This window comes from Leuresthes tenuis, unplaced genomic scaffold (assembly GCF_036924035.1).
Source record: "Leuresthes tenuis unplaced genomic scaffold, fLeuTen1.0.hap1 SCAF_4, whole genome shotgun sequence".
In the NCBI taxonomy this organism is placed as follows: Eukaryota; Metazoa; Chordata; class Actinopteri; order Atheriniformes; family Atherinopsidae; genus Leuresthes; species Leuresthes tenuis.
Window position 1 is genome coordinate 35,221,278 of NW_027325358.1, and position 25,502 is coordinate 35,246,779.

The 25,502-nt window shown below is 40.0% G+C and overlaps 1 protein-coding gene across 1 annotated transcript; it reads left to right on the forward strand.

The window, feature by feature from the left end:
• The first annotated feature begins 512 nt into the window (after positions 1–512).
• socs7 (suppressor of cytokine signaling 7) lies at positions 513–25,165 on the forward strand. Its single transcript, XM_072383589.1, has 10 exons — positions 513–2,381; positions 2,926–2,999; positions 6,597–6,701; positions 8,130–8,264; positions 8,402–8,547; positions 10,906–11,074; positions 19,230–19,358; positions 21,681–21,816; positions 22,592–22,735; positions 23,131–25,165. Exons 1-9 carry the CDS (start codon positions 856–858, stop codon positions 22,710–22,712), a joined length of 2,541 nt encoding a protein of 846 aa, XP_072239690.1. The 5' UTR covers positions 513–855; the 3' UTR covers positions 22,713–22,735; positions 23,131–25,165.
• The last annotated feature ends 337 nt before the right edge of the window (positions 25,166–25,502 follow it).

Genomic DNA, 25,502 nt, shown 5'->3' on the forward strand with positions numbered 1-25,502 from the left:
ATCAGCAAGTGTTGCCTGGGCCCTCCCGGCAGGGAGTTGTGCTTCCTACGTCTTTCACAGTTCAATAAAACACATTTGGTACTTAATCGTCTTATCTGTCTGTCTAATACAATTGGAGTCTTGGCATCACTTGGGTTACTGGCAACCTCATTTATTCATAAGGCTGAGATGAACGTCCGCTAATGACTCCAAAACACTTCTAGCACAAATCTACAATTCTAACATCAATTTGATTAATCTATGTGCTGCACACAATAGCTGGATAACAACAAATTGCCTGAAACTAAGTTTATCGTTACTGTAGTACGTGTTTGATCATGTTTTATTATTTGTCCCCAAAGCCTATTTGTTGTGTTGATGGGAGGATTGGAAACAAAAATCAGCTGTGCGGCTGAGCCGGGTATCCAATCCTGTGTTAAAACGCCACAGTGGAATTTATGGATCTCATCATCGATGCTCACGAAGCTGTATTATAGGCTGAGCGGAGGAAGGAGGAGCGGGTGGGGCCTGGCTGGGAGCACAGAGAGGCAGACTGTGGTCACTGACTGGAGACTCTTCTGGCGTTTATTCCACCAACCTGAAATCAGACCGTATGTCTGACCCAGGGTTGGCCTGCTGCCGGAGAAATTTGCTGTGATTCCACGATCATTCACAGATGGATGCTGTCCTATCGAAGTGGAGGAGGATGAAAAAATCATCTGATTCATTTTTTGGCATTTTCGCTTACAGCTTATAGCCTGTATGGGAGGCAGGAGCGGCTTGGCCCTTTCTTTATTAGGAACGAGATCCCCGCGGTTAGCAATGTGAAGAGCAGGTTGCCTTGTAATTCTCATCTCGTGATCCTGTCGAGTAATTATGAACAACGCGCAAGATATGTCGCCCGATTTCGTGTTGATGCGCCTGGTTTCCGCGGCCGAGGATGACCGCTTGGACGCTGAAAACGGTAATCTGCCACCGAGGGGAGTGATGGTAGGGCTGGGGAAGGAAGCCCTGGCTCACAGTGGGGTCAAAGCGGGTTTGGATATCAGCCGAGATTCAACGGCCGGCCAAGAGCATCCCAGCAGCCACCTGAACAAAGCCCAGCCCAGCAGCGAGTGCACGCCTGCTCTTGACACAAGGGTGACTGAGGGCCGATCCCCGCTGTCCACGACTCCCCCGCCGCAGCGCTCCATGGAGGCCCAGAGCTTTGACTTCGCCCCCAGCTCCGGCCTACGGCCTCAGCTGCTTGTCTTTTCTAAAATAATGCGGAACGGAGATGGACTTTTAGAATTAGACCGTCTGAATAAGCAAAAGGATGCTCTCGACCAGAGTCCGGGGTCTGGCTGCTCAAGCCCAGCTGTCAATAACAACACTTCGAGTCTCGGAGATGTTAAGCGGCAACATAACCTGCTTGATCCAACCGTCTCTGCAACCGCGGAGATGCAGGGAACTGCGGAGCTGTGCCATCGGCATCAACTCATCACCACCCCGCCCGAGTGGCCTGTGTTGTCGGAGAGATCCAACCCTCTTACCGTGATCGATTCCAAATGGGGATGCGCCTCCGCTGACAGAGAGGGCGCCGTGTTCGAGCTGGCCCGGAGGTTCGGAGAGCTGGGTGTTGGTGCGGTACCCAAGATGCTGTTCAAAGCAGGTGAGCTCCCGAAGTGCTCATGTCAGAGTGCACACGGATCGGTTGGACAGGGAGTAGAGCTTGGCGATGATCCGACAGAGACTAGTGATGCTTTGTTGGTGCTTGAAGGACTAGGGAGCGGAGAGGTTGAGGGTTTGAGCATGGACGAGTGCCCGAAGGATGAGACGGACGATGAGAACAGACGCCACGAGTTTCTACTCAACAGGAAAAGGGAAATAGTTAAAAAAATGTCCGGGGCTTTCTCCATCAGCAGTTTCCAAGTGGAACTGAGGAGACAAGTGGAAAAGATAGCCCCGGCGGCTTCCGAAGCGAGAGCAGCGGCGCACCTGGGTACACAGGTGTGCAGCCTCCACGGAGCCGTGTCCAGGCGGCTGTCACATGTGAGTTCTGTGAATTCAGAGGTTCCCACCCATGTGTCAGCCAAGATAACGACACCTGTTCAGAGCTCACCCTGGGCCACAAGCCCAAACCCCAGCCAGGTGTCGACACCCAGAAGGCGGCCAGAGCGGTGCGCCAGCGCGCCACGGACTCCCACAGGCCGGGTCGAAGGTGAAGAAAAAACTTTCAAAGTTCTGGGGAAGTCTAAGAAGGGTTCGCTAAAGATCCGACTTAGTAAACTGTTCCGGACTAAAAGCTGCAGCGGCTCCAGTCACCTGCTGGACAAGAGACCGTCAGTGACATATTCTGTATCCTCTGCCGGGAGTCTGGTGGACATGTCGGGTGCATCATGTCCTGAGCAGGATACTGACAGGTGAGAAGGCTAGGTAGATAAAACTGCTTTTATAATGAAATGTTTCAGGGTTTACCTCTGTCCCAATGCCCCAATTGTATGTATGCATGAAATATTCTTTTTTCTCAACAACATGAAGATGAGGCCAGTTTATAAAATAAGTCCAAATGAAACAGCATTCAAATGACAATACAATTGGCTTTTAGTGATGAAATGAAGCAGAAGTTTGAAACAAAGTTCTGGAAATAAATGGCCTTTATGGCCTGTCATCCTCTAACTTTCCCATTGCTTATAATCCACAACAACACACATGTCAGATGGAGGGCTATGATTAAAAAAACATTTCCTTTAGAAGGCTTGAGTGCCAGCGATGACATAAGAGCATCAATCAAGAAAGTAAAAAGAAAATGCTGCAGGATCCAGGAACTAAAAAGGCTCCTCTAAATCTTTGCAGCTACTTTACTAACACTTTTTCTGCACCCTACTCTCTTCTCATCATCATCATCATCTTCTTCTTCTTCTCCTTCTTTCTCTGTCTGTCTTGATGTCTGTCCTGCTGCCACAGCCAGCCCAGATTGACCAGGGCCCACAGTGCCTTCTCCCCTGCATCCCTCTCTGCCTCCTTCTCTGCTTTCACTGGTAAGGTCTGCTTCAGTTATGAAATGGTTTTCCTTAAACCAGTGTTTCTCAATTCCGGTCCTCATGACCCACTGCCCTGCATGTTTTCGATGTTTCCCTCCTCCACCACACCTGATTAAAATGAATGGCTCCTTATCAGGCCACTGCAGAGCTTGATGATGAGCTGATCATTTGAATCAGATGTGGTGGAGGAGGAAAACATCGAAAACATGCAGGGCGGTGGGTCATGAGGACCGGAATTGAGAAACACTGCCTTTAACCAATTGGAAAAAAAGGGCCATGTTGTGTGACACCCAAATCTATTCTGTTATTAATCAAATATTTATAAAATCTGTTAAATATTTGAAAATATTGAGAAAAACACATTTTTTTCAAAACAACAAGACTGTTAGGTTTCATTGAATTTGACATCACTGTAGGTAAAAGTTGTGGGGAAAAGGGAAATATGGTTTTATATATTAAAACTGTCCCTACTGTAAGTTAAACTCTAAAGTATTTGTACTTTCCTTCACATCTTTAAACTTTTGCTATTTTATTTTAGCAACACTATAGTGAGACGTTTTTTTTAAATGAAACGTATGAAAAACACCCTGCTTCCTGCTGTGTAACCAGGAGATCTTCTAGTTTGGTCTGGTAAGCCTTTCACAGTTTGAGCACGTGCTGCCCACTGTATACTGTTGTCACTCCTGTTTGGATGAGAAAGGGTGCATTCAACTTTGATGAAGCTTCACATTTAAGTTTCATTGAACATGAACCTGAGCTGAGCTTTCAGAATAACAAAACTTGTATAGATATCTATCATTTTGTTTCTTACCCCGACTTGTTGTTCTCATCTGTCAAGTCAGAGAACAATGAAGATAAGCAAAAAATTTTTTGGCCTTGTAAATTTTGTGCCCTAGATAAAATCTTTACTCAAACAACAAGCTGATTGATAAAGTAATCATCTCAGCTCAGCAGTGTTGGTTGGTTTCCAGGTGACATCTGCAAGAATTATATTTCAATGCATAGTTAGAACATGAAGGTGCCCTGAAATCCTGGGGGCCATTGATCCAGCCACAGTTTCACTAAAATTTTAATTCTGGTCATAACATTGCTCTAAAGAGCTTTAAAAAAAAATGCGTACAAACCGCCAGCGATATACCATGTAGAATGTGATATTCAAATAAGACAATATTACAATAGTGTGATTTTTCTCCTTTTTGACTCTTTGAACAACACTAAGCTAAGCTTAACATGTCACAGACAATTCACTGCTCTGAGCATGGAAATAAACAAGCACTTTTCTCTCCAAATAACAATCTGCTGTGTTGATTTATGGTATTATGCACTAAATCACTCTCAGCTCTGGATCCATTAGTGCCAGCTGCAGATGTGACTCTAAAAAAAATCACAAAATTGGTTTAATTTCTAAAAACATGTAAACACACTGGAGTCCTTTTTGTTAGGGAATAGATTGTGCAGTACCGTAATCTTTATTAAATGTTGTTAAAATAAACTTCATGTCCACAGTTGAAAGCTGAAGGGCCAATATGAGAACATGTATCAAGTATGAACTATGAACTAAAATACATGGTTTTAATCACAAGATCTTTGAATGTAAGAAAGTATAATTCATTTTAGTGGAGGTGTTAATTTCAAATACAATACACCAGACAGATTTCAGTTAAAAAAAGCTTTCTTCTCAGAATTTGTCATAAAGGCATACTGCAGAACAGAAAAGCAGATCCAATGATGTCCAGAAAGGGTGTTATGAGTGAAAAGATCATTTGGCAAAGAAAAAGTTAAAACAGGTAAAGTGCACAAAGACAAAAACATTTCAGAATATTGATGGATGTAAGCAATCCATCAGATCAGTGCCAGCTATCAGTTGGCGAAAATGAAAGTGGTGATCAGCAGTGAGCTCTTGTCGACCTCACCAAAGCTGAACAAAATCAGGACTATGCCAAACATATTGCTGGATTTCAAAACTGATCAGAATTGCTCCAAGTTGGCTTCAGTTACAGCTTGACAGGCATTTTTGAGAATTCTGGATGATTTGCTGTCACCTGTTAAGGTTAAGGTCTTTCTCCTTTGCGTAGTAGAGTTATATACTGCACATGTTCTGTGCTTCATGTTCAACTGGTATTGATGAAGTCAGTAAACACAATGATACGATCACTAAGAGACACCCACATGTATCAGTAAACACTGTATTTCAGATTTTTCTTCTTGTCCTTACAACATGTGCTCCAAAGTAGTGAAATTTAATCCAGCAATTTTTGAGGTACACCTTTCAGGCATTTCTAATGCCTCCTATTTTGTTTAAAATACATTTATTGGTATATTGGTGTAACACATCGGTGTTCATGTTTGTTGAGAGGGTAGTTCACACATTTTCCAGTTGTTTGGCTAACTTTTTATGTTTCTGCAATGCAGCATAAGAACTGGAATATTAGTAACAATAAGCCAGTACAAACATGATGGGGTTCTACCCCTTCAGAGTTAATAATTAAAGGAAATGACAAATCTCTTGAGTATCTCTTAAGACACATATTGTGAAAAACCTTACTTGTTGACTGCTGTGATTTTTGTTGGATTATTAGACCTCTGGATCTTTATTGAAACAACCCAACTGACCAAGTATACTCACCTAAAATGTTCTACATACAGTACTAGATATCTACTTCATCAGATTCAAATATAAATATACCAAATCAGTATTAGAGCACAATTCACCACAGAAATGGCTGAACTAACCATTGCTGAAATCTTTAGCTGAGACTGCCAGTTTAACACTACAGCTGGTGCACCAGATAAGATAAAACAGGATTTAAGGAAAAATGCTAATTATGGTCTGCTTATTTTCTGAGCTACGAAACTTTTTATGACTTTGTGCTTTACACAAATTGGACTAATCTGGATTTGAATCAGTTTGATTAAACTGAGTTATCATTGATATATGATCATTAGATTGACTTGTACTGAATCTTAATAGTGCCTTGAGATTACTGTTGTTGTAAATTGATAGTATATTGTGAGAGCATCATAGAAATTTTTGTAGTTTAATTAACATATCCTTTATAACCAAAAATTAGACCAAGCATTAAAGCTGTATCCTGTTACAATTTACTTTGGACACCATATTAACAAGTTACTTGAAATCTTTCAGACTTCAAAACCCAAATTCTTGAGCATGATGAACTCATGTTTAACCCAGCTGGTCTGGGATGTTTCACAACCAAAAGAAAGCTGCAGAGATGATAGAGGCTGAGACTTAATGTGGGTAAGTAACATGGTTGAGATGGTTTGGCTCGGAACGTTTGATTTGATTCCTCTGCCAGTAACAATCTGCAGCATTTCACTTTGGTAAACTGAGAATCTGCAGCTCCTCTGTTAGCCAGGATGGCTTTATTGCAGTGATTTAGGCTGATTAGCAGGGTGTAATTTTCCATAAACATCATGCCTGGTGCAGCTTCAGTTGCCCACTGCAGCACACAAACACAGATACACACATTAGAGCTCTTTTTCCTTTTTCCTGTACAGTCTGGTGAATTCTTTAAATCCTTGTCTTTCTCTTCTTTTTAAAATTTATCCCATGTGCTATTTTCATGGCTTCAGGGGAGACTGTTTCTCTGGTGGATGTGGATATTTCACGACGAGGGACAAACCCACCACATCCTCCCACTCCTCCCCCTCCTCCACGCCGAAGTCTCAGTCTCTTAGGTACGTTTGTCACCCTCAGTGAATTCATATTTCTCTTCTTGTCTTGTTCATACAGTTGTCATGTACACGCAGCACCTAAAAGGCAGTTTAAACCAACCCTTTCTAAACTTCAGTAAACAGAGAGCTTTACTGTTAGAAGGCTGAATGGAAGGGAAGCCCAGACGTTGTATCTTGATATTTGTGTCTCACTCAAACACTTTGTTTTCTGTTATATGTTTCCGGAAACTCAGACACAGACAAGTTTTTGTGATCTGCTGTAATTAGGTTGGATAAGCTTTGAAAGGTCAAAACCCATCTACAGATTTAATATAAAATCTGGATGCACTCAATCGATGGTGAGATAGCAAGATTCTCTTCTCTTCCCAGGCAAACGAGCTATAGAGAATACAATTTAAAGATTATGCCTGTTTTCAAGGTTGATTGTCTATTTTTGCTTTTACTGATCTTTTACTGATGATACTGATCTTTTACTGATCTTTTACTGATGATACAGTAGTTTGTCCTGACTGGTAAATATATATAATATATAGATTTATTTCACATAAAAGCAACATTCTAACACTGTGATGTGTAAATAATTATCAGAGCATCTTTTCATATTTAGTGGCCATTTCCTGACCTTTTGAATCTTTTCCTCTGGGTCGGTGTTATATGTGGCCCACATGTCCGTTATACTTCCAGCTACTCTAAAATAAATAGGTGGTGATTTTTTTTCAACAATATTTGAGTATACCTCTCTCTGTATTTTCTTCCTTGTATTTTTTCTCTTTAAAGATGTACATAAGCAGCTCAAAAATATACTGGATGACATTTTAGAACAGTAAGATTAATTTCTTAAAACAGCTGGCTCCTGCACCTTTAACAAGCATTATTCAAATAGGAAGAAGTAGTAGGCTCTTTTGAATGCAATATTTCTGGCAGCATGACAGTTTATGTAAAAATAAATGACACGTGTGTTTGTGGTATTGGAGGAACAGCACCTCTGGTTTTAATTCACGAACACTGCTTGTTCTTGTAGGATGAATTTTCTCCTGGTTCAGGTCTTTTCACCTGATCAGTTGAGGATAATGGTTTGATTATTGTTTCTTTGTTTCTATTGAGACACATTTTGATACAATAACCACAACACAAAACTAACAAGTACATGCAGAGGAAGTCTGTTCTTTTGTTTGATTGAGACTCCCTGTCCAATGGTGCTGAGAGAGGCTCCCTTCCTTTATTTTCTTTATTCTAATTTCATTCCTATCTTCATTCCCTTTTTTGTCCACTCGCTCCCTTCTCTCTTTACTCTTCGATTGCTTGCAATTTTTTCACCCTATTCGTCCTTTCTGCTGTGCTTCCTTTGTCCTGTCCTGTCAGCTTTCACCTACGCTGCCTTGTTTTTTCGTCCCTTTTCTCTCCTGTCTCTTTCTCCTGTCCTTCTTCCAGATGACATAGCGGGGCCTCAGCCAGGGCCTTTTTTAGTGAGCGTTATGGGTGCCTCCTTGCAGTCCCTACCTCTGCCTCTCCCTCCCCCTCCTCTTCCCTCCCACGCCACCATCCAGCATAGTCTCAGCCTAAATGGTAAGACGTGTTTGGGAGGTTAGAATTTAGAGACAAATATTCTCCCCCATGCCTTCGTTTGAATAAAGTAAATATTTGGGCATGTTTATTTATGTTGGAAAGGCCTAATTTTGCACCTTTTAAATTCTCTAATTTAGATGCTTTCCTCCGAGCCCTTCCTCACTCACACCCATTACCAGCTGATGCTCCACCCCCTACCAGACAGGCTCCACCTCCTGTGCTGTGTGCCCTGCGGCGGTCAGAAGCCAGCAACTTCACTGCAAGTCTGAGAGAGCTGGAGAAGGTAAGACTGTTTGTTACTGTACACTGTAGAAAAAGCTTATGATCAAGGATCATTCTCAATCCTCAGAAACTTGCAATACCAAGAGTCATATATTTTGTTATTTTAACATTTATTTATATGTTGACAAGAATGTTGCATGTGCCAGTGCCATGTATCACAGAATTTATAGTCTGAGCTATTTTCCAATTAGTTTCTAATTTTATCAGTTTGCAGTGATACTTGTCTTGGGTTACTCTCCTCACCAACATCATATTCATGCATGTATCCAGATAATGTAAACAGATTTAAATGCTGAACATTCCGAGTCGAGAAAAAAGAGAAAACCTTCGGTCCTGTGCTATGGCCCAGTACAAATATGAGGTGGAGAATCTGGTAGAGATGCTGCCCTCTGCCTGGATTCTCCTTGTTTATTCTTGTTTTGGACCAGCACATTGTTGCGATAGTTAGTACTCTTACTTCACAGCAAGAACGCTCCTGGTTCAAATATTTGTGCCTGCATCGGCTCTCTGTGGTTACTTCAGCTTCCACCAACAGCCCATAAACATGCATGTTAGGTTAACTGGTGATTTTAAATTGTCCATAGGTATGGGTGTTCATCTTCCTTTTTGTTTCTGTGTTACACTGTAATGGACTGGCAACCTGACTCAGGTGTGCCCAACATCTTGTCCAGTGACAGCTGAGATAGGCTCAAGCCTCTCCTGGACCATGAATGAATGAATGAATATAATTTTGTCAGCACTAATTTTTTAATAAAAATGTATAAAAACATATTCATAACAACTTTTCACATAAAAAAATCCTTTGTGTAAAAGAAAACGTAAACTGTCTTAAAAGACCATAGCCTATAAACATTTCAAGCCAATTCTGGCTTGCTGGGCAATGGAGGAGGGGCTTATTTTCAGCCTGAACATGGACCAAAAGTATAGCACCTCAAGTCTATTTCTCCTCGAGTTTAACGGGAAAAAGTAGACAAACATTTACAAAAGGCGCTTTTGAACTGACAGCAGCAAGAACTTTGAAACAAAAAAGGAATAAAAAAACAAATGCTGAGGGACTTTTTTTTGAGGAGCTAATGATTATTTTACTACTTTCTGTAATAACTCCCTGATTACTTGTCATAATCAAGCTCTCTCCCCTCATTCTTTCTGAAGCTCGCTCAAGAAACAGAGCTCATGGTTCGCTGTGTGTCCCCAGCTGCTTCATGCTGGATAAATATCTGAGTTAAAAGGAGGTTATCTTTATAAGCAGTTGCAACTATTCCTTTAGTGCAACTTAAAGTTAACAGATTTGATGAGCTATTGTGGATCTTAGATCTGAAATGACCGAGACAGAAAGATGAAATAAAAACACTTACAATACTGGACCAATCAGAAATGTTCAGCGCTTCAAGCCCCACCCCAAAGGTTCTGGATAATGTCAAAAGTACTTCCTCCCTACCAGTTTCTTGGATAAATTTCCCTCCTGGAACTCTATTTTGTCCCTGGCTCCAGTGGTGGAAATGGAGCAGGTCACTGAAAGGACAACGTAACTTTAAAGTGAGTAATAAAGATTAATTGCTTTTAATAATTCAAGTCACATAAAACTTTGAAAGTCATATCCAATTTACCATCCAGGAGCAGCCTGGCTGATGGCAACTCCTTTACTATTAGCATAGGTTTTCAAACCAGAGAGCTTTTTATATGCCGTATTTAACTACACTCCCCAAAGTGTTTTGATAATACAGAAAAAAATTCTTCGACCTACACCACAGTGTTTCCTGGAGCAACGTGATGTTCCCCAGTATTTGAAATGTTGCAAAGTGAAAGCTTAACTGTTATTATCAACTGACTTGTATCATCATGAGTTTTCTTCACTTCCAAAAAAAAAGGTTTGATGATACAAACTCTTAAAATGACTTGTTCCGATATGTTTAAGTTCAGGTTAGTAAAAAAAAAAAGAAAAATTTTATTTGGCAATTAATCAAACTGCCTTTCACTGTTTCAGTTGTCCAAACTGTACATGGTGCTCAAGGGTTTCCTTTAGATTGTAAATTCTGAATTGGTGATCCTGCTGGCTTCATCATGTGCTAATAAGAAACTGGCAAGAGTCTTATTAGAAGTTTACATCATTTCTCAGTAAGAGCACAATATATTTCTAATAAACTATATCTATATCCAGTTAATCATTTATGCAGCTTATCAAATTAAAGTATGAATTTCTCCATATGTTTCTCATTGTGCTTATTATGATGTCTGAGTGGCAGCTGTAGCTTTCAGTCCTTTAAAGTTATTTCTTCTGCATGTTATAAATCATAGAAAGTAACTGTAGGATCACTTGTCATTGTGCTTCTGAATATTTTGTTGGGGTCTCTGTCTGCAGTGTGGCTGGTACTGGGGTCCTATGAACTGGGAAGATGCAGAGATGAAGCTGAAGGGGAAACCGGACGGATCTTTCCTGGTCCGAGACAGTTCAGACCCTCGATACATCCTGAGCCTCAGCTTTAGGTCACAGGGAGTCACGCACCACACTCGCATGGAGCACTACCGAGGTGAGACATCTCAACATCTCTGAGTGTGCAAACATTACAGACATAGCAATTTTACAAAAAAAAAAAACATAGACTAAATGCTGTGTTCAAAATATAGCTGAAAGGGCCAATTCACAAGTTCTAAGCCTTTTCTGCTCAAATGACAAAAGCAACTCATCTTATGAAAATGAAAGATGCCAGCTGGGACAAGCATCATTCAGTGAGTGGTCTCCATGTATTTTTAGGTGCAGGGATGAAAACATGTTCCACTCAGGGATGCTCTCAGACAGCTTCAGTAAATGGCAGCAATCTTCTTCCACTGCTTTGCTCACTGGTAGTCGGATTTTGTAGCTCAGGCCTAAAATACTGCATATCAGATTTAGTGTTAAATCTGAGATGCAGAGTCAGATTTAGTGTTAGAGTCAAAATGTCACAAGAAGATGTCACATTTTAGTTTATCACATGCAGATTAGCTGATAAGCCATTATGGTTGCTTTTACTGTCAAAGAAATTTAATTTGTAGAACAGAATTACTGAACCTTTATATCAGATTTCAAGTCAACTGACTTTGTAGTTTGAGGAGTTTGTCTGGTAATTACACCATTACTGCCCATCTACTGGGGGTCATATTTTTTGTGAAGAATTTCCATGTCATTTTTTGTCTTTTGATGTCTTGTAAAATATATTCTCGCGGTTCCAGCACACAGCAAATTAAGTAAAGGAATAAAATATCATACAGTCATCCATCTCATAGGCTTTGAGCCTATCCCCGTTGTCACTGGGTGAGAGGCAACGTACACCCTCGACAGATTGCCTGTCAGTAAAATATTAGATAGATTGAAGATAGATTAATAGATGACGCCTGCTTCCACCAATCAATATAATCCCTAATATTTTGGTTAATACTGGTCTAAGGCCATGTGCATAATCTGTGGTCGAAAACCATCCAGCAGTGAGGTACACATTTCTCTCATTTAATGCTCCCCTTATTGGTTAAGCTCAAACTGCTTCAGTAGATCCATTTTCGAATATGGCCCGGAGTTATTAATTTAGAATGACAGCTTTTCAAAATGGATATTTTTGGGTTTAATTACAGGGTCTTCTTGTGGCTGATTGGATTCTATTTTCTTAGAAGCATTTTGATTTTGCCTCTTGTTATTGAACCAAGTTGAATCTTTTTGGCATATTCAAGCTCACAGCAATTACAGCATAAAAAAACAATTCTGATAAAAATAATGAAAAGAGATATTGGGTCACAGACACCACTACACGATACAGATGACAGAATCTATATCATGCAAATCCTTCTGGTCACTGATAAGGTGTCACTTAGGCTTACTTACCATCACAGCTACATGGCTGAATTAAAGAAAAGAAGAAAGTTTTAGGTTTCATGCATGCTAGAGTTTAAAGAGCACAGTCAAACACCCTCTCACACAGCTGTATATGCTGGTCAGTCAACACTTCAAGCAATGTAACATTGTCACACACCACATACTCTGTATGAGCAAACTTTACCACAATAAATCATTTATGCACGTCAACTGTGGTCTACCATACTCAGAAAATTGTTCTTCACTGCATTTAACCTACAATTCTCTTAGTCCAATCACAGCCAAAGAGATTTGCAGAAACAAGCAGCTTTCCCTCATTAGTAAACCCCATGAAATGGAAAACAACATCGGCAATATCTCTAGTCTCTGAATGTTTTTGTGATGTCAAAAAAATAAATGTAGATCACATCTATTAATGTTATTCAATGCAAAGATCACAGATGTGTTACAGTCACAGAACTAGTTAACACAGACAGAAGCACAGATCAGGGCAAATACAGGAATAACAATGAAAAACACATCTGGAAAACAAGAACACGTATGTGTGACGAGTGGGTAATGACTGATGGGAAAGCGCTGCATCGAGCAGGAACAGGACAGAGATTCATAATAAGGTAGGAAGGGAACATAAAGATTGATGTAAGACAATGGAGAATTTTAAATGTAGAAAAATAAAACATTTCAAGCACCTCTGTTTGAAAACTGTTGTAGAGACAAAGGTTTAAGTTTGACAGGAAATAAAGGGACTAACAGAAGCAACTGAACAACCAATGAAATAGAATACTGTATGTGCAGAAACTGATATTCACAATGACATTGATATGATCTGATAGGAGATACCCCACTGGGATTACCTCTTCTGCACAAGTTCGCTATTAATGACTGGTGACTATCTGCTGGTACCTGCTGGACGATCTTCAGAGTGACTCTTTGGCAGCTAGGAAGCTATAAAGTTGTCTTTGAATGAAAAATATTTACAGACGAAGCAAATTTAGTCGACATATACAAAAAAAAGAAAAAAAAAGAAATTGGAAATTTGCTCCGGTCATTTGCACATTGAGATAAAATCATACTCATAAGTGCTTAACATGTTCCAGCTGGTGTGAAAAAACTGCACTCATCTCCAAGAAGCTGTGATGTGTCACCATTGGGAGACTGACAAAAAGACACCAAACTAAGAGGAGCGGTGAAAATGCTCATTGAGATGTTCTGGTTTCATTTTGAGAGAATGCTTACGCTCAGGCGGCAGTTCAGTCCTGTGAAATTATTTTTATTGAGGTTCAACCAGTCCACATATTATCCTTTCCATATAATTTCTGCAGAACCATACTTTTTTTTATACAACAGAAGAAAGTAATACAGCTTACATGTAAACATACATAAACACACCAGACTGACACCCAAATTCTACGCTATGTCAGAGACATCCATGTTACATCACTTATTGAGGAACATTAAAGCTCAGGCCGGAGGGGTCCACAACATCTAAAACTAGTTGCCATACCCCTGTGAAAGCTCCCATGTTGTCATGAAGGGTATGAGTCAGTTTAGAGGGACTACACTCATTACCTCCTTGTACCAATCATCCAGTGTATGTCCTCATGAATCCAAAACTTGAGAATAGTCTTTCTTGCCATATACAAGAGTATTCCGATGAATTTTGCATTGTGATGATCCCTTGCGTTCGGCACTTTGGCTGCTAAAACACACTGAAGAGGTGAAAAGTCCAAGTTATGCCCAATCAAAGTGTCCAGCTCTTTCTTCACCTCATTCCAAAACACTTGTATCTTCGAGCATTTCCAAAACATGTGTGCATATGTACCAGTTTCTCTATCACATTTATTACAGTTAGAGGAACAGAGACCTAGCATGCCTCTGAACAAAGGTGTATTGTGGCGCCTGTGCAACATTTTAAATTGTCTCTCTCTGTCATTATTACAGATCTGGATGGTTAATGTGTTTTTTATGATTGTTGTCCAAGTATCCTCATCTATCTGGCATTCCAAATCAATTTGCCACTGACCTCGTGTATGGTGGATGGAATACTTTGAGTTTGCATCAAAAGCTTCATACATACAGGAAATAAATATTTTTGGCAGAGGTTGAATAGGTAGATTTTCCAAGAAGGATGAGCTGGAGGTTTGCATATTCTTGATTATATAATGACAAATTTGTAGGAATCAAAAGAAATGGGACTGCTGTAGAGAATATTTACTCTTCAAACTATCAAATGGCTCCATTATTCCTCCTGTAAATAATTTGGCAAGTTGTTCTAGTCCTTTTTCCTGCCATTCCTTGAATGCGGCATCCTAACATGAGGGTAAAAAAAAATTGGATTTCTCCACATAAGAGCCAGGAGTGAAAAATGTTTTTTAAGTTTGAAATGAACCTTAATTTTGTTCCATGTATTCAATGTATTCAAAACAATGAAATTAATTTGAACCTCCTGTTTTATTATCTTTTTTATGATTCACAAAGGGGTAAACATTCAACATCAGCATACCACAGTTTCTGGATTTAATGTCAGTCCATGTATTAGTTGCATCTGGGTTTACCCATTCATATATATAGCTCATTTGAGCTGGCCAATAATAAAAGCGTATGTTTGGGGCCTCTAGTCCACCATTATCTTTATGTCTTTCCAGCGTGCCTATTTTCATCCTGAGTCTTTTACCCTGCCATATGAACTGTGTAAATAATTTATCCAAGTTGCTATTTAAGTTATTAGGAATTGAGTTTGGCAGCATTTGTAGTCACTTGGTTAGGGGTTCGATGGTGAGAGCAAACAATAAGGGACTCAGAGGGCAACCTTGGGGTGTCCCATGTCCCAGCGAGAAAGTACTCGAGCAATAGAAGTTAGTGGTTAGTTGCACTGCGTGACCGAAACAGCAGCTTTACCCAGTCAATGTATTCTGTCCCCAGTTTAAATTTTTCCATTGCATAAAAAAGATAGGGCCATTCAATCCTATCAAAGAGTCCAACCTTTAAAGAGTCCAATGAGACTATCAAGCCATGCATTTTTTCGTTAAATTATATTTAAAGGCCTTCTTATGTTATTAGAAGAGATCTTCCACTTTATGAAACCCATTTGATCAGGTTTTACCAAAGTCTGTATTAGTGGTTCAAGCCTCAAAGTCAATACTTTAGCCAAAGTTTTTGCGTCCACATTTGTAAGTGATAGAGGCCTATACGACGCTGGATTTTTTCAGGATCTTTGTCTTTTTTCAAGATAAGACCAATACTGGCTAACGACATCGTTTCGGGCAGAAGATGAGCTGTGTTAAAGCTATAATTAAAGGTCTTAGCAAGGTATGGTGTGAGTTTGTCTTTATAGGCCTTAAACCATTCCCCAGGCCCATCAGGGCTTTCCGCTGTGCATCACGGATATTGCTTGTTATATTTTCTCCTGGATAGCTTTTCCCAAGTATCTTTGCTGTTCCTCTGTCAGAGTTGGTAGTTGGATTTTGGAAAAAAACTTAGCAAGTTCCTTCTTGGTGCTATTATTGTCAGATGTATACAGTGTTTTATAAAATGACACGAAAATAGAATTGATGTCCTTTTTATCATGTTTTTCCTCTTTGTGTCCATAATTCCTGCTATGGTATTATTGTTTTGTCTCTGATTGAGTAGGCGTGCCAAATATTTACTAGGTTTCCTACCATATTCATACAGTCGTTGCGTTTGATAAAACAGTGACTTAGAAGCTTTTTCATTCCAAACTGAATTTAGCGCTGCTGTAACGGTCTTTACTTTAATAAGATTTGTTCTAGATGCACTAGACTTGTGAGCAGATTCTGCTGCTTAAGCGACACTTTTTTTACACCATGCCATATATGAAATGGCACGACTCATGAAAACTCCACTGACGTAGGCCTTTGCAGCTTCCCATAAAAATTCTGGATTTGTATCCCCGTTATCATTCTTATAAAAACATAATCCCATCTCCTCTTTCATAATTTTCTTGAAATCTTTATCATTGAGAAGGTACGAGGGGAATCGCCATCTCCGCGGACCCTCCATATCATACCTCAAATCCATTTCGAAATAAACTGGGGCATGGTCACTAATATGAATAGAGCCTATATTACATGAGATCGCCTGTCCTATAATTAGTGGGTGGTATGAAGAAATGGTCAATTCGAGAGTAGGATCTGTGTGGGTTGGAGTAAAGTGTAACTAGCTGTTGGGTTCAGAACTCTCCATATATCAATCAGATTTATGTCGTTTAGCCTTTTAGCTAGATCTGAGATCCTATTTTTCTGTCTATCTGCTCGGTATCGGTCCTGACAGCAATAACAGTCGCCACCCAACAGTGTGACAGAACAAATAAAAACTCCTCCAGTTCTGTTGCTACCTTGGTCAAAAATGAAAGAGAAGGTGGGTTGGGTTGTTCATCATTGTAATATGCATACCGTAAATTGTACCATGGACAAGGATGTATCTGCCCTCAAGATCTTGCTTACATGAGCTAAGTACAAAGGGAATAGCCTTGTTAATCAGAATCACAACTCCTCTGCTATTGAAGGAGAATGACAAGTAATAAACTTTGCCAATCCAATCTCGTTTTAGCTAAATGTGCTCTTTATTTATTAAATGGGTTTCCTGTATAAAAGCTATCGGCACCTTGTCCTTTTTTAAAGAAACTTAAGAGTTTTTTCCGCTTGATTGGGTGGTGAATTCCTTTTACATTATAAGTACAAAACTTAACACAGTTTGGGTCTGACATTTGTACTTTCCTTATTCTGTCATTGAGCACCATCCCTCGTGTATCACTCCAAGTATAGGAATTATCTGACCCTGCTCTATCTGGATCAAACAGACATCTCTCTCTGGTGGTGGAGAAAAACAATACTCAACACAAATGCCTACTGTGAACTTAACATCACTATGGGGCACATGTGAGACTTCTTAGTAACTAACCTAACTTTCCCCTTTCTAAGCACCTGCCAAATCACTGGTAGGATGAGACAGAGCTCTCCAGATTGTATGCTATACTAACCTCCCTGGGACAGCAAGAGGCCGCCAATCCTCACACAACAGTATAGAGAGGTTTTGTATTTTAATTGGTCAAACCTTATAATCAAACATTAGCATCTTGGTTGTAGATTATAATACCATATTTGTGCCATAATGCTCATCACAAATGTAGAGAGATGTAGCTTCATCTAGCTTTTTGTTCGCCATCTTTCTGGAATGCCTTAGTTTTGTTGTTGTTTTTGTTGTTGGTGGTGAAGACGTCAACAGGAAGTGGCTCTATTAGCGATAGTTGAAATGGGTACAGCGCCACCTATTGTACTGGGGTATGACATGCTTTGTGCCAGTGATTCGATTCATTCACCGCCATATATCCAAGGATAATTACCCTCAGATAAGGAGCAGAACCCAACTATAGCTATAATCCAGTTAATCTCATCATGTAGACCCACTGTGTGAACTCGCGTCTCCTCTTCTCCACCGGAAGGGAGAAATCTTCGAAGAAATAGATGCGGCTACCAGAGACTGTGATCTCGCCCATGTTCCGTGCCTTTTGCATTATCTTCTTATCTAGTAGTTGTGTACGGATGTGTATGATCCGCGGTCTGATAGAATCCGCGCACCGCTGTGTCCTGTGCATTCTGTCGATCTTGATCCGGTCGTTTTTCACCGTGAGATTTACGATTTTTGCTAGCCACGTCTCGAAAAATTCCCTGCGGTTGTCACCTTCAGTGAGCTCTGGTAGATTGATAATCTTTAGATAATTACGTCTTGGCACGTTTTCTTGATCCTCCAATCTGTTGATGGCGTCCCTCAGCCGAGCATTGCTCTGGTCAATGTGGGATTGAAGCAGCGACACGGTGTCTTCCAAGTCAGAGATTCTTCCCTCGGCGTTTACCACCCTTTGTTCCACCACTTTCACTTTTTCGCCCACTGAATTCCCAGACTTAAGTATTTGGTCGAGTTTTGTGTCGAACCCCCTCACTTATCGTGGCTATCAAGGTGTCTATGTCGTCTTCCGCCATGCTCGGCGCTTCGCTAGCAGCTGCAAGTTGAGTTGAATTTTACGGATGCTGGATCTCAAAGTTCTTATATTATTGGGTGTTGATGCCCAGAAGTCACGTAATGACGTTCCTTTATTGGCTCTGTGTTGTTTTGGCCACCTCCACCACCCCAGAAATGTTTTTTTTATGTTTGTTCTGGAGAGCCCTGCTCTTGCGCTCCTACTCTCCGCATCACAAGCCGCGCCCCCACCAAGTCAGTCCTGTGAAATAATAAACAAGCTATGACATAGTCACTCATGGAGAAATATGAACTTATATTATTATTTTTTTAACTAATGTTATTAGAAACATGAGAGACTAAATGTTTCTGTGTAAAAACGTACAAGAGGAAAGCAGTTTCTCCCAACTCTGCTAAGCACAGTGCTTAATGAAAACACTTAAAAATACATACAACACAAGCAAATGAACAAGTTGTCTCCACCAATTTGATAGAATATGTGCAGCATGAAATGTCATTGTTTTCTTGCATTCAGAGCCAGTTCTTTGTGTTGTGACTTGATGCTAAACAAGTTGATGTGAATCATCTTTATTTGCAGCTCTACTTTTGACCAGCCAGTCAATTTCCCTGTTAGCGCCTCTGCCGAGCCAATCAGAATCAAGCTCTTAATATGGGGGGTTTTCAGAAAAAAAAATATTTGAATATCCAGAATACTGCATGATAGACTACAACATAATGGCTAACATGTACAGGTTGTTTTGACCTTTAAGCGCACTTGAACAGAAATTTAATTTCTTATGTTGGTTTATAGATATTAAAATGCTACATGTGAAACATTCAGTAAGAACATTTCCTTTTGCCTTCAGGGACGTTCAGTTTGTGGTGTCACCCCAAGTTCGAAGATCGCTGCCACTCTGTGGTGGAATTCATCGAGCGTGCAATCATGCACTCCAAGAATGGCAAATTCCTGTACTTCCTCCGCTCCAGAGTCCCAGGTACAAGAGTACACGCACACACACACACACACACACACGCACACAAACATCTGTCTCTCTCTCTCTCTCTCTCTCTCTATATATATATATATATATATATATATATATGTATGTATGTATGTATGTCAGTCAGAGAGTGGCATTTCACAAACATAATCTGTTCAGAGCAACACAATCAGTGTTATAATAACAGTGAACCAGGGACAGAAATTCTCCCCAAATGTGGATTATACCACCACAGTTAGTGCTGGCTCAACACTGAAGTGTCATGTTGGTTAAAAAGGGAATGATTTATATAGTTAGACCAAAACCACTTTCACACATGCACTGCAGTCCTGAAATGTTCTAGAGATGTTCTGAAGTGGTGGCGAGTCAGATTGTAAAAGTCTGCAATATTCATCAGTTGGTGAGACAATATACATAAGTATTCTTTGCAGCATCTGCTGCCGCTATGTGTGTAGGTGTGTCTCTGTATGCGTGTCTCTGTGAGAGTTTGTGCTTTCTGCGAACCTGTGTGCTGCTCCTCGCCATTGTGGATATGTACAGATATATGCAGTACTCCCCATATGCAATTGTCAACATGTTGTAAAGAAAACAGTGATTTCCACAGAGCAATTTCTCCTTCGTGCCTCCTGCGTGCTCTAGAGACACCAATTCTTTTGTACCCCCCACATCTCTAGCAGGAAGCCTCCTGCTGTGCAAGAAGACACATTGTCCACACATTTTGCTACACCTTTTAATTCAATTCAGTTTAATTTATAACAAATCACAATAACTTTTCCTGTGTTCATGTGCGAAAACAACTTAAAGGAGAACACTTATACCCCTTTTCCACCAGTTCACACAGGTCCCAGGTACCTTAATGACATTTATGTGAAATCATTTGGTCAAATTCCTCATGGATCAAGCATAGCAGCCCTCTCTGTACACTCTCTGTAGCACTCTGCACTCAGGCGGCTGGTTTTCGTGCCGCTGCTGCAGCTGCTGTGGCTGCTGCTACTCAGTCTGCCCGACTTCCGCCCAACGTGCTAACCTCGGTTCGGCGTCAGGCTTCTATGACAACAGTTGACCACAAGCACTGGTCACATACCATTGCAACCATATGTTTGAGCCATCGTTTGAACCTGCATGAACTAGCGGTTAGCATTAGCTCGTGGTCATCGGACAAAAGAAACACAAAGCAGACTTACATCGTCTGTCCTTTCCTCACGGATGGTCGGTATCGATCCCTCTTTTAGGAAAAGTTTTGCCGCCAGTCCTGCATTGTACTGACCCAAATTGTGAAAGCAGTCCATGTGAAAATATTTGGCGCACACACAGCGAGGTTTATGCCGACCATGGCCGGAACTTCGCCGTCAAAAAAACTTTATCCACTCCTGTCGTAGGTCCTCTGAGTCCCTTATTCAGGGTCTTGTGCTGGTCACTGCAGCCAACAACAGAGCAACTTACATGCTTAGCGCTCAAATTTGCTATACTGCCAACTGTTTTTCTTCTCTGCGATGAATGAAATATTCATTCACCTGAGCTTTGCTGTTTTATAACCTGTAGGGCGTGGTGGGTGGAGAGTGGATGTTGGCCACTGCTGGAGAGTTCAGATTCCGCTCCCCTTTCTACGTAGGAAGGGGAGCGGAATTTGAATGGTTTGCCCAGACTAGAGGGAAAAGAGAGGGAGTAGATGCAGCAGCGCACGCGAAATGGATGCGGTTGTATATTAGTGAATATATTAGTGTGGAAGAGCTGGAAAAGTGATTTTTGCATAATATGTCCCCTTTAAGAAAGCGTCAAATGCTTGAGTAGTGATGAAGTTACCTACACTTGACTGAATCAGTTTCCCTAAATATTACAGAGTTTTACAGTTTGAAGCAGGAAGCCGTTTTCTGAGTTTCACTTCATGTCATTTATCAGCTCTAGAAACAGATGTCTGTCAGGAATCTGTAAAGACAACAAGACAGAACTAGAAGAGTTTGAATATTTGACTTACCGTCTTTGGGAAAATGTAAATACTACTCTACATTGACCGTAATCAGCTAAAATTATTAGAATTATATCTTTTTACAAGTATGTCTTTAGTAAAAGACAACACATTTGAGACTGAGCTTAACAAACAGGACATTTTTTTCTGTTTCCTGTGCATAGTAGTGTAGTCAACAGCAGAAATGAGGACAGAGAGCAGGGGAATGATGTGGAACAGAGTCATCCAGCGGGATGGGCTAACCACTGGGCAACCAGCATGTCTAGAGCAAGAGGATAAGCCTCTTTGATGTTGATGGGGCCAGTGGGGTCAGAATGTGTTAGTGAATAAAGTATTACTGTTTGTTCCAGGGCTTCCACCCACTCCTGTTCAACTGCTGTATCCCGTATCTCGCTTCAACAACGTGAAGTCACTACAGCACCTCTGTCGCTTCTGCATCCGACAAATAGTCCGCATCGACCACATCCAAGAGCTTCCACTACCCAGGTACAGAGCTCCTAACTGTGGTGAACCATGGCAAGCATTTAAACCGCAACCCTCTTGTTTTCTAAGGTGTCATTGATATCTCATTAATACCAGAGGCTCTCATTACACTATGAGGTTGAACATTTGATAGTCTGTTGTTATGATGAACTTATCTTCACTTGTCGAAGTGTATAAATTATTAAGAAAAGATAAGAGGCACAGACTGCTTATTGTTGTTTATATCCAACCAGAAACTAAACGCAGAAGCCAGTACTAAGGTCATCTTTAAGCTTTCAGTGAGTCCCCCTCTTAATCCAGTCTGTAAAATCTCATTGGCTGGACGTCTGCAAAGATGTCTAACCCGTGCTCATCATCTGACTTTCTATCTACCTTTGACCTGAAGTCAAACGTTTTTAAAATTCACTAAATATCTTGACAGTTTATAATGATGATAGCAATGATAAAGAAATCCCCCCTTCCTATCATGCATCTGTTGGACTTGAAGAGGATTTGTCCATAAACTCCTGCTTATAATGTCAATGCCCTTATTTGTGTTTGCCCCCAACATAATTTACAGATGAAGAAACAATGAAAATTATTGCTTGTTGCCTCACAGCTCTGCTAATTTCAGTGTTAAAATGTGCTTAAGTGAACAGTTGGTCTTTGAAACTGTCTCTTTACATGACAAGCAAATTTGTGAGAAAGGAAGTTAGGCTTTATTGTTTAGTTGCAAGAATTTGTATCGCATCGTATTTGTTTCTAATCTTTGTCATTTGTTTCTCTCATCTTTCTCCAGATCTCTGATCTCCTACCTGAGTAAGTTTTATTACTATGACCCTGAGGAGGAGATGTACCTTTCAATCAAGAGCATCCGGAGGGTAGTGGGAGCAGAGCAGAAGGCCGAGTCGCAGACGTAGCAGCAAAAATCTTTTCAGATCAAGTGAGTTACAACAGTTTCTCATTAGTTAATTTATCTGCTGATTTTGGAAGTTTATTTAGCAGTTAGCTTAACTTAGCCTCAAGGCCAGAAACAAGGGAAAACAGTTCTGTCTGAAGCTTAAATAGTCATCTGAATCTTTTATATTAATTTATATCAGTTCTAGATTAATTTCACTTATCTATTAACATATATTTATATACATAATATTAATCTATGATGTAGTTTACTGTAATTCATTTGTATTGAATTGTATTGTTTATATTGGATTGAATTTGAACTAGTTTATTTTCTTTGTAAGTGACATGACTTTTCTTGTAAATGTTGAATCAAATTGAATCAACATTAGTTTAATTCAATTTAATTTAACTGAACTTGTCTCTAAACCCTTTTTCCAGGTTGCTTGTGGAGGACCCATCAGTACTGGTCTGCCTGTCTTCCAGCATCAGCCAATCAGAGTCCCTGGAACTGCATATCCAGTTGGACTGGGATGGACTCTCCTCTGTGCTGATTTGGACTAATCAAAGCAGGGCTGGGAGTTCACAGTTGAATGCTGGGAAAATGTTGACACAGGACTCAGACTCAGTAATAGCTGAAGATAGACTGCAGAGTCATTATCACCTGGAAACATATTTGCAGGCACTAAGAGTGTCTGAATCATGAGTTCAACTTTCCTATTTCCTGAACCTGCTGGACTTTTAAATCACAATGCACTGGTCAATTTGTACAATTGTTGTTTCTTAACATTACCTTGTTTTTCCTTCCGTTTTGTCTAAATGAGAGCTTCTGGAAGCTGCCTACTGGATAGATATACACACAGAGGTGGGTCAAAAGAGGCCCCTGCACTAAAAGTGAAGCCCAAACTTTAACCTCTGAATCGGCTGAGTCTGGTTTTTATTTTTCTGTGAATAAACAATGGCAATTCTCTGTTTTGCTGGTATATGTGTAACATGGTGTGATGCAGTTTGATGAAAGAAACTTCTGTGATATTTCTAATGCATCAGACTCTTTATGTATCCATTCTCTTGAGCAAGGCTGGATTACTTGCCTTCAGTTTTGTGTACATCATTTGATAAATCATAGATTTATGGAAAACTTAGACCATTGAAGTATATCACCCAGATATTGTGTGGTCATTCATACACAGAAGTTACAAAGGCAAGTTTGTATTACTTCACCATGGGAGAAGAGAACTATAAGGACAATTATTTTATAAGCAGAATGTGTGAGATTTATTTTCATTAATAACTGGCTGATTACAACATTTTTTAAAATATCAAAGATTCTGAAAGATGCTCACCATCACTCTCTAAAACCAAATTATTAACAACACTTTTCTGATCAAAGAAAACTGTATCAACTAAGAAAAACTTATATTTACTGGGGCTGCTGTTTGTTTGTTTTTTTTGGCATTTTGGGGAAAAAACAATTCAAATTAGTTGTTGAAATGTTATTTTTCCTGAAAATCCACTAATTAACTGCTTAGGTCATCATATTAGTTCTTCAGCACAGATCAGTCTCTGAGCAGTTGGGGAGTTATTGATCAAACATTGGAGTTCACGAGGGAACAGCATTGAATCTTTAACCCAGAGCCCAGATGGGTTAACCCCTCCACGCTCTAATTTACATGTCTACCTTCTCACTGCCATTAGCACTGATTTTTATTTTGAAGTTCAATATTTGCAATTTCTTGAACCCCTGTAATTGGTCTTTGTCAACATTACTCCCCATAATAGAACAAACTCCATCTTCAGATTCCACCTAGTAGGTTCAGTTTCAGTTCTCTTATGCCTCTTAGCACCTTCAAAATATACAGTTTAAACTCGTATTGTTTATTTATTCACTGAACATTATCAACTTTATCAGATCCTATTGTCATATTGCATTCTGCTCTAACGAATCTTCTGCTCTGTATTTGTTGCCCCAACTTGACATGTTTTTTTAAAATCACTGCTGTTAACATGGTATTCACAGAAATTGTGTAATCACACCAAAGACAAAAAAATTCCTTAGAAATCCAAATCTCAGTAAAAAAACCAGGAGTTTTGAAGGGGTTTAATGTGTTTGGGTTGGTTTCACCATTACCAACGAAACAGCAACGTAATGTTGAGAAGCTAAGTCTAAAGTTGCTATTAGTTGTTGAAATGATAATACAACTACTGATGCCTCATTTCTGTCACACCGTGCCCTGCCTATCAGTGTATATCTTCCACAGCTGTTCCCTACCTGTCTGCTATATTTGTTGAAATGGCCAGGTGTATTTTGTCATTCTCAGTACCCTAATGCTGGCCTGACCACTGACTCAGCATTTTCAGTAAGAAAGAAGAAGAAAAAAAGGCTAAATAAATAACTGTGTTGTATGGCATATTTTTTCAATTTGACCATTTATATGCTAAGATTGATACAGAAATAAATGAAAAAAATTTCTATATAGATGAGTTTGTATATTTAAAAGTTTTTTGATAGGAAACTTTTTGAGATCATATATTAAACACTGAAGATGCAGTTTTAGGGTTGAAGTCATGACACGTGTGATCAGAAAAACAGAAATAAAGACACTGAGCGAACTTTGTATTTTTACAGTTAGGCTATTTGGTTTTGTTGTCGGTGTAAAGTGCTTTGTCCCTTTCTCTTCACGTGTTCATCTTTTCTCACCCCTTAACAGAATGCTATCAACATTTAGTCAAACTTACTACTTCAGAAACCTTCATCCACATAACATGGCCTCACTCAGAGGTTGGAGATGCACGGTTGTCATGGAGATGCTTTG

Coding starts and splice junctions, on each gene's coding strand:
- socs7 (XM_072383589.1), top strand. CDS start 856: ATGAACAACGCGCAAGATATGTCGCCCGATTTCGTGTTGATGCGCCTG. Junction 3,000..6,596: donor CTCCTTCTCTGCTTTCACTG/GTAAGGTCTGCT, acceptor TCATGGCTTCAG/GGGAGACTGTTTCTCTGGTG. Junction 6,702..8,129: donor CCGAAGTCTCAGTCTCTTAG/GTACGTTTGTCA, acceptor TCCTTCTTCCAG/ATGACATAGCGGGGCCTCAG.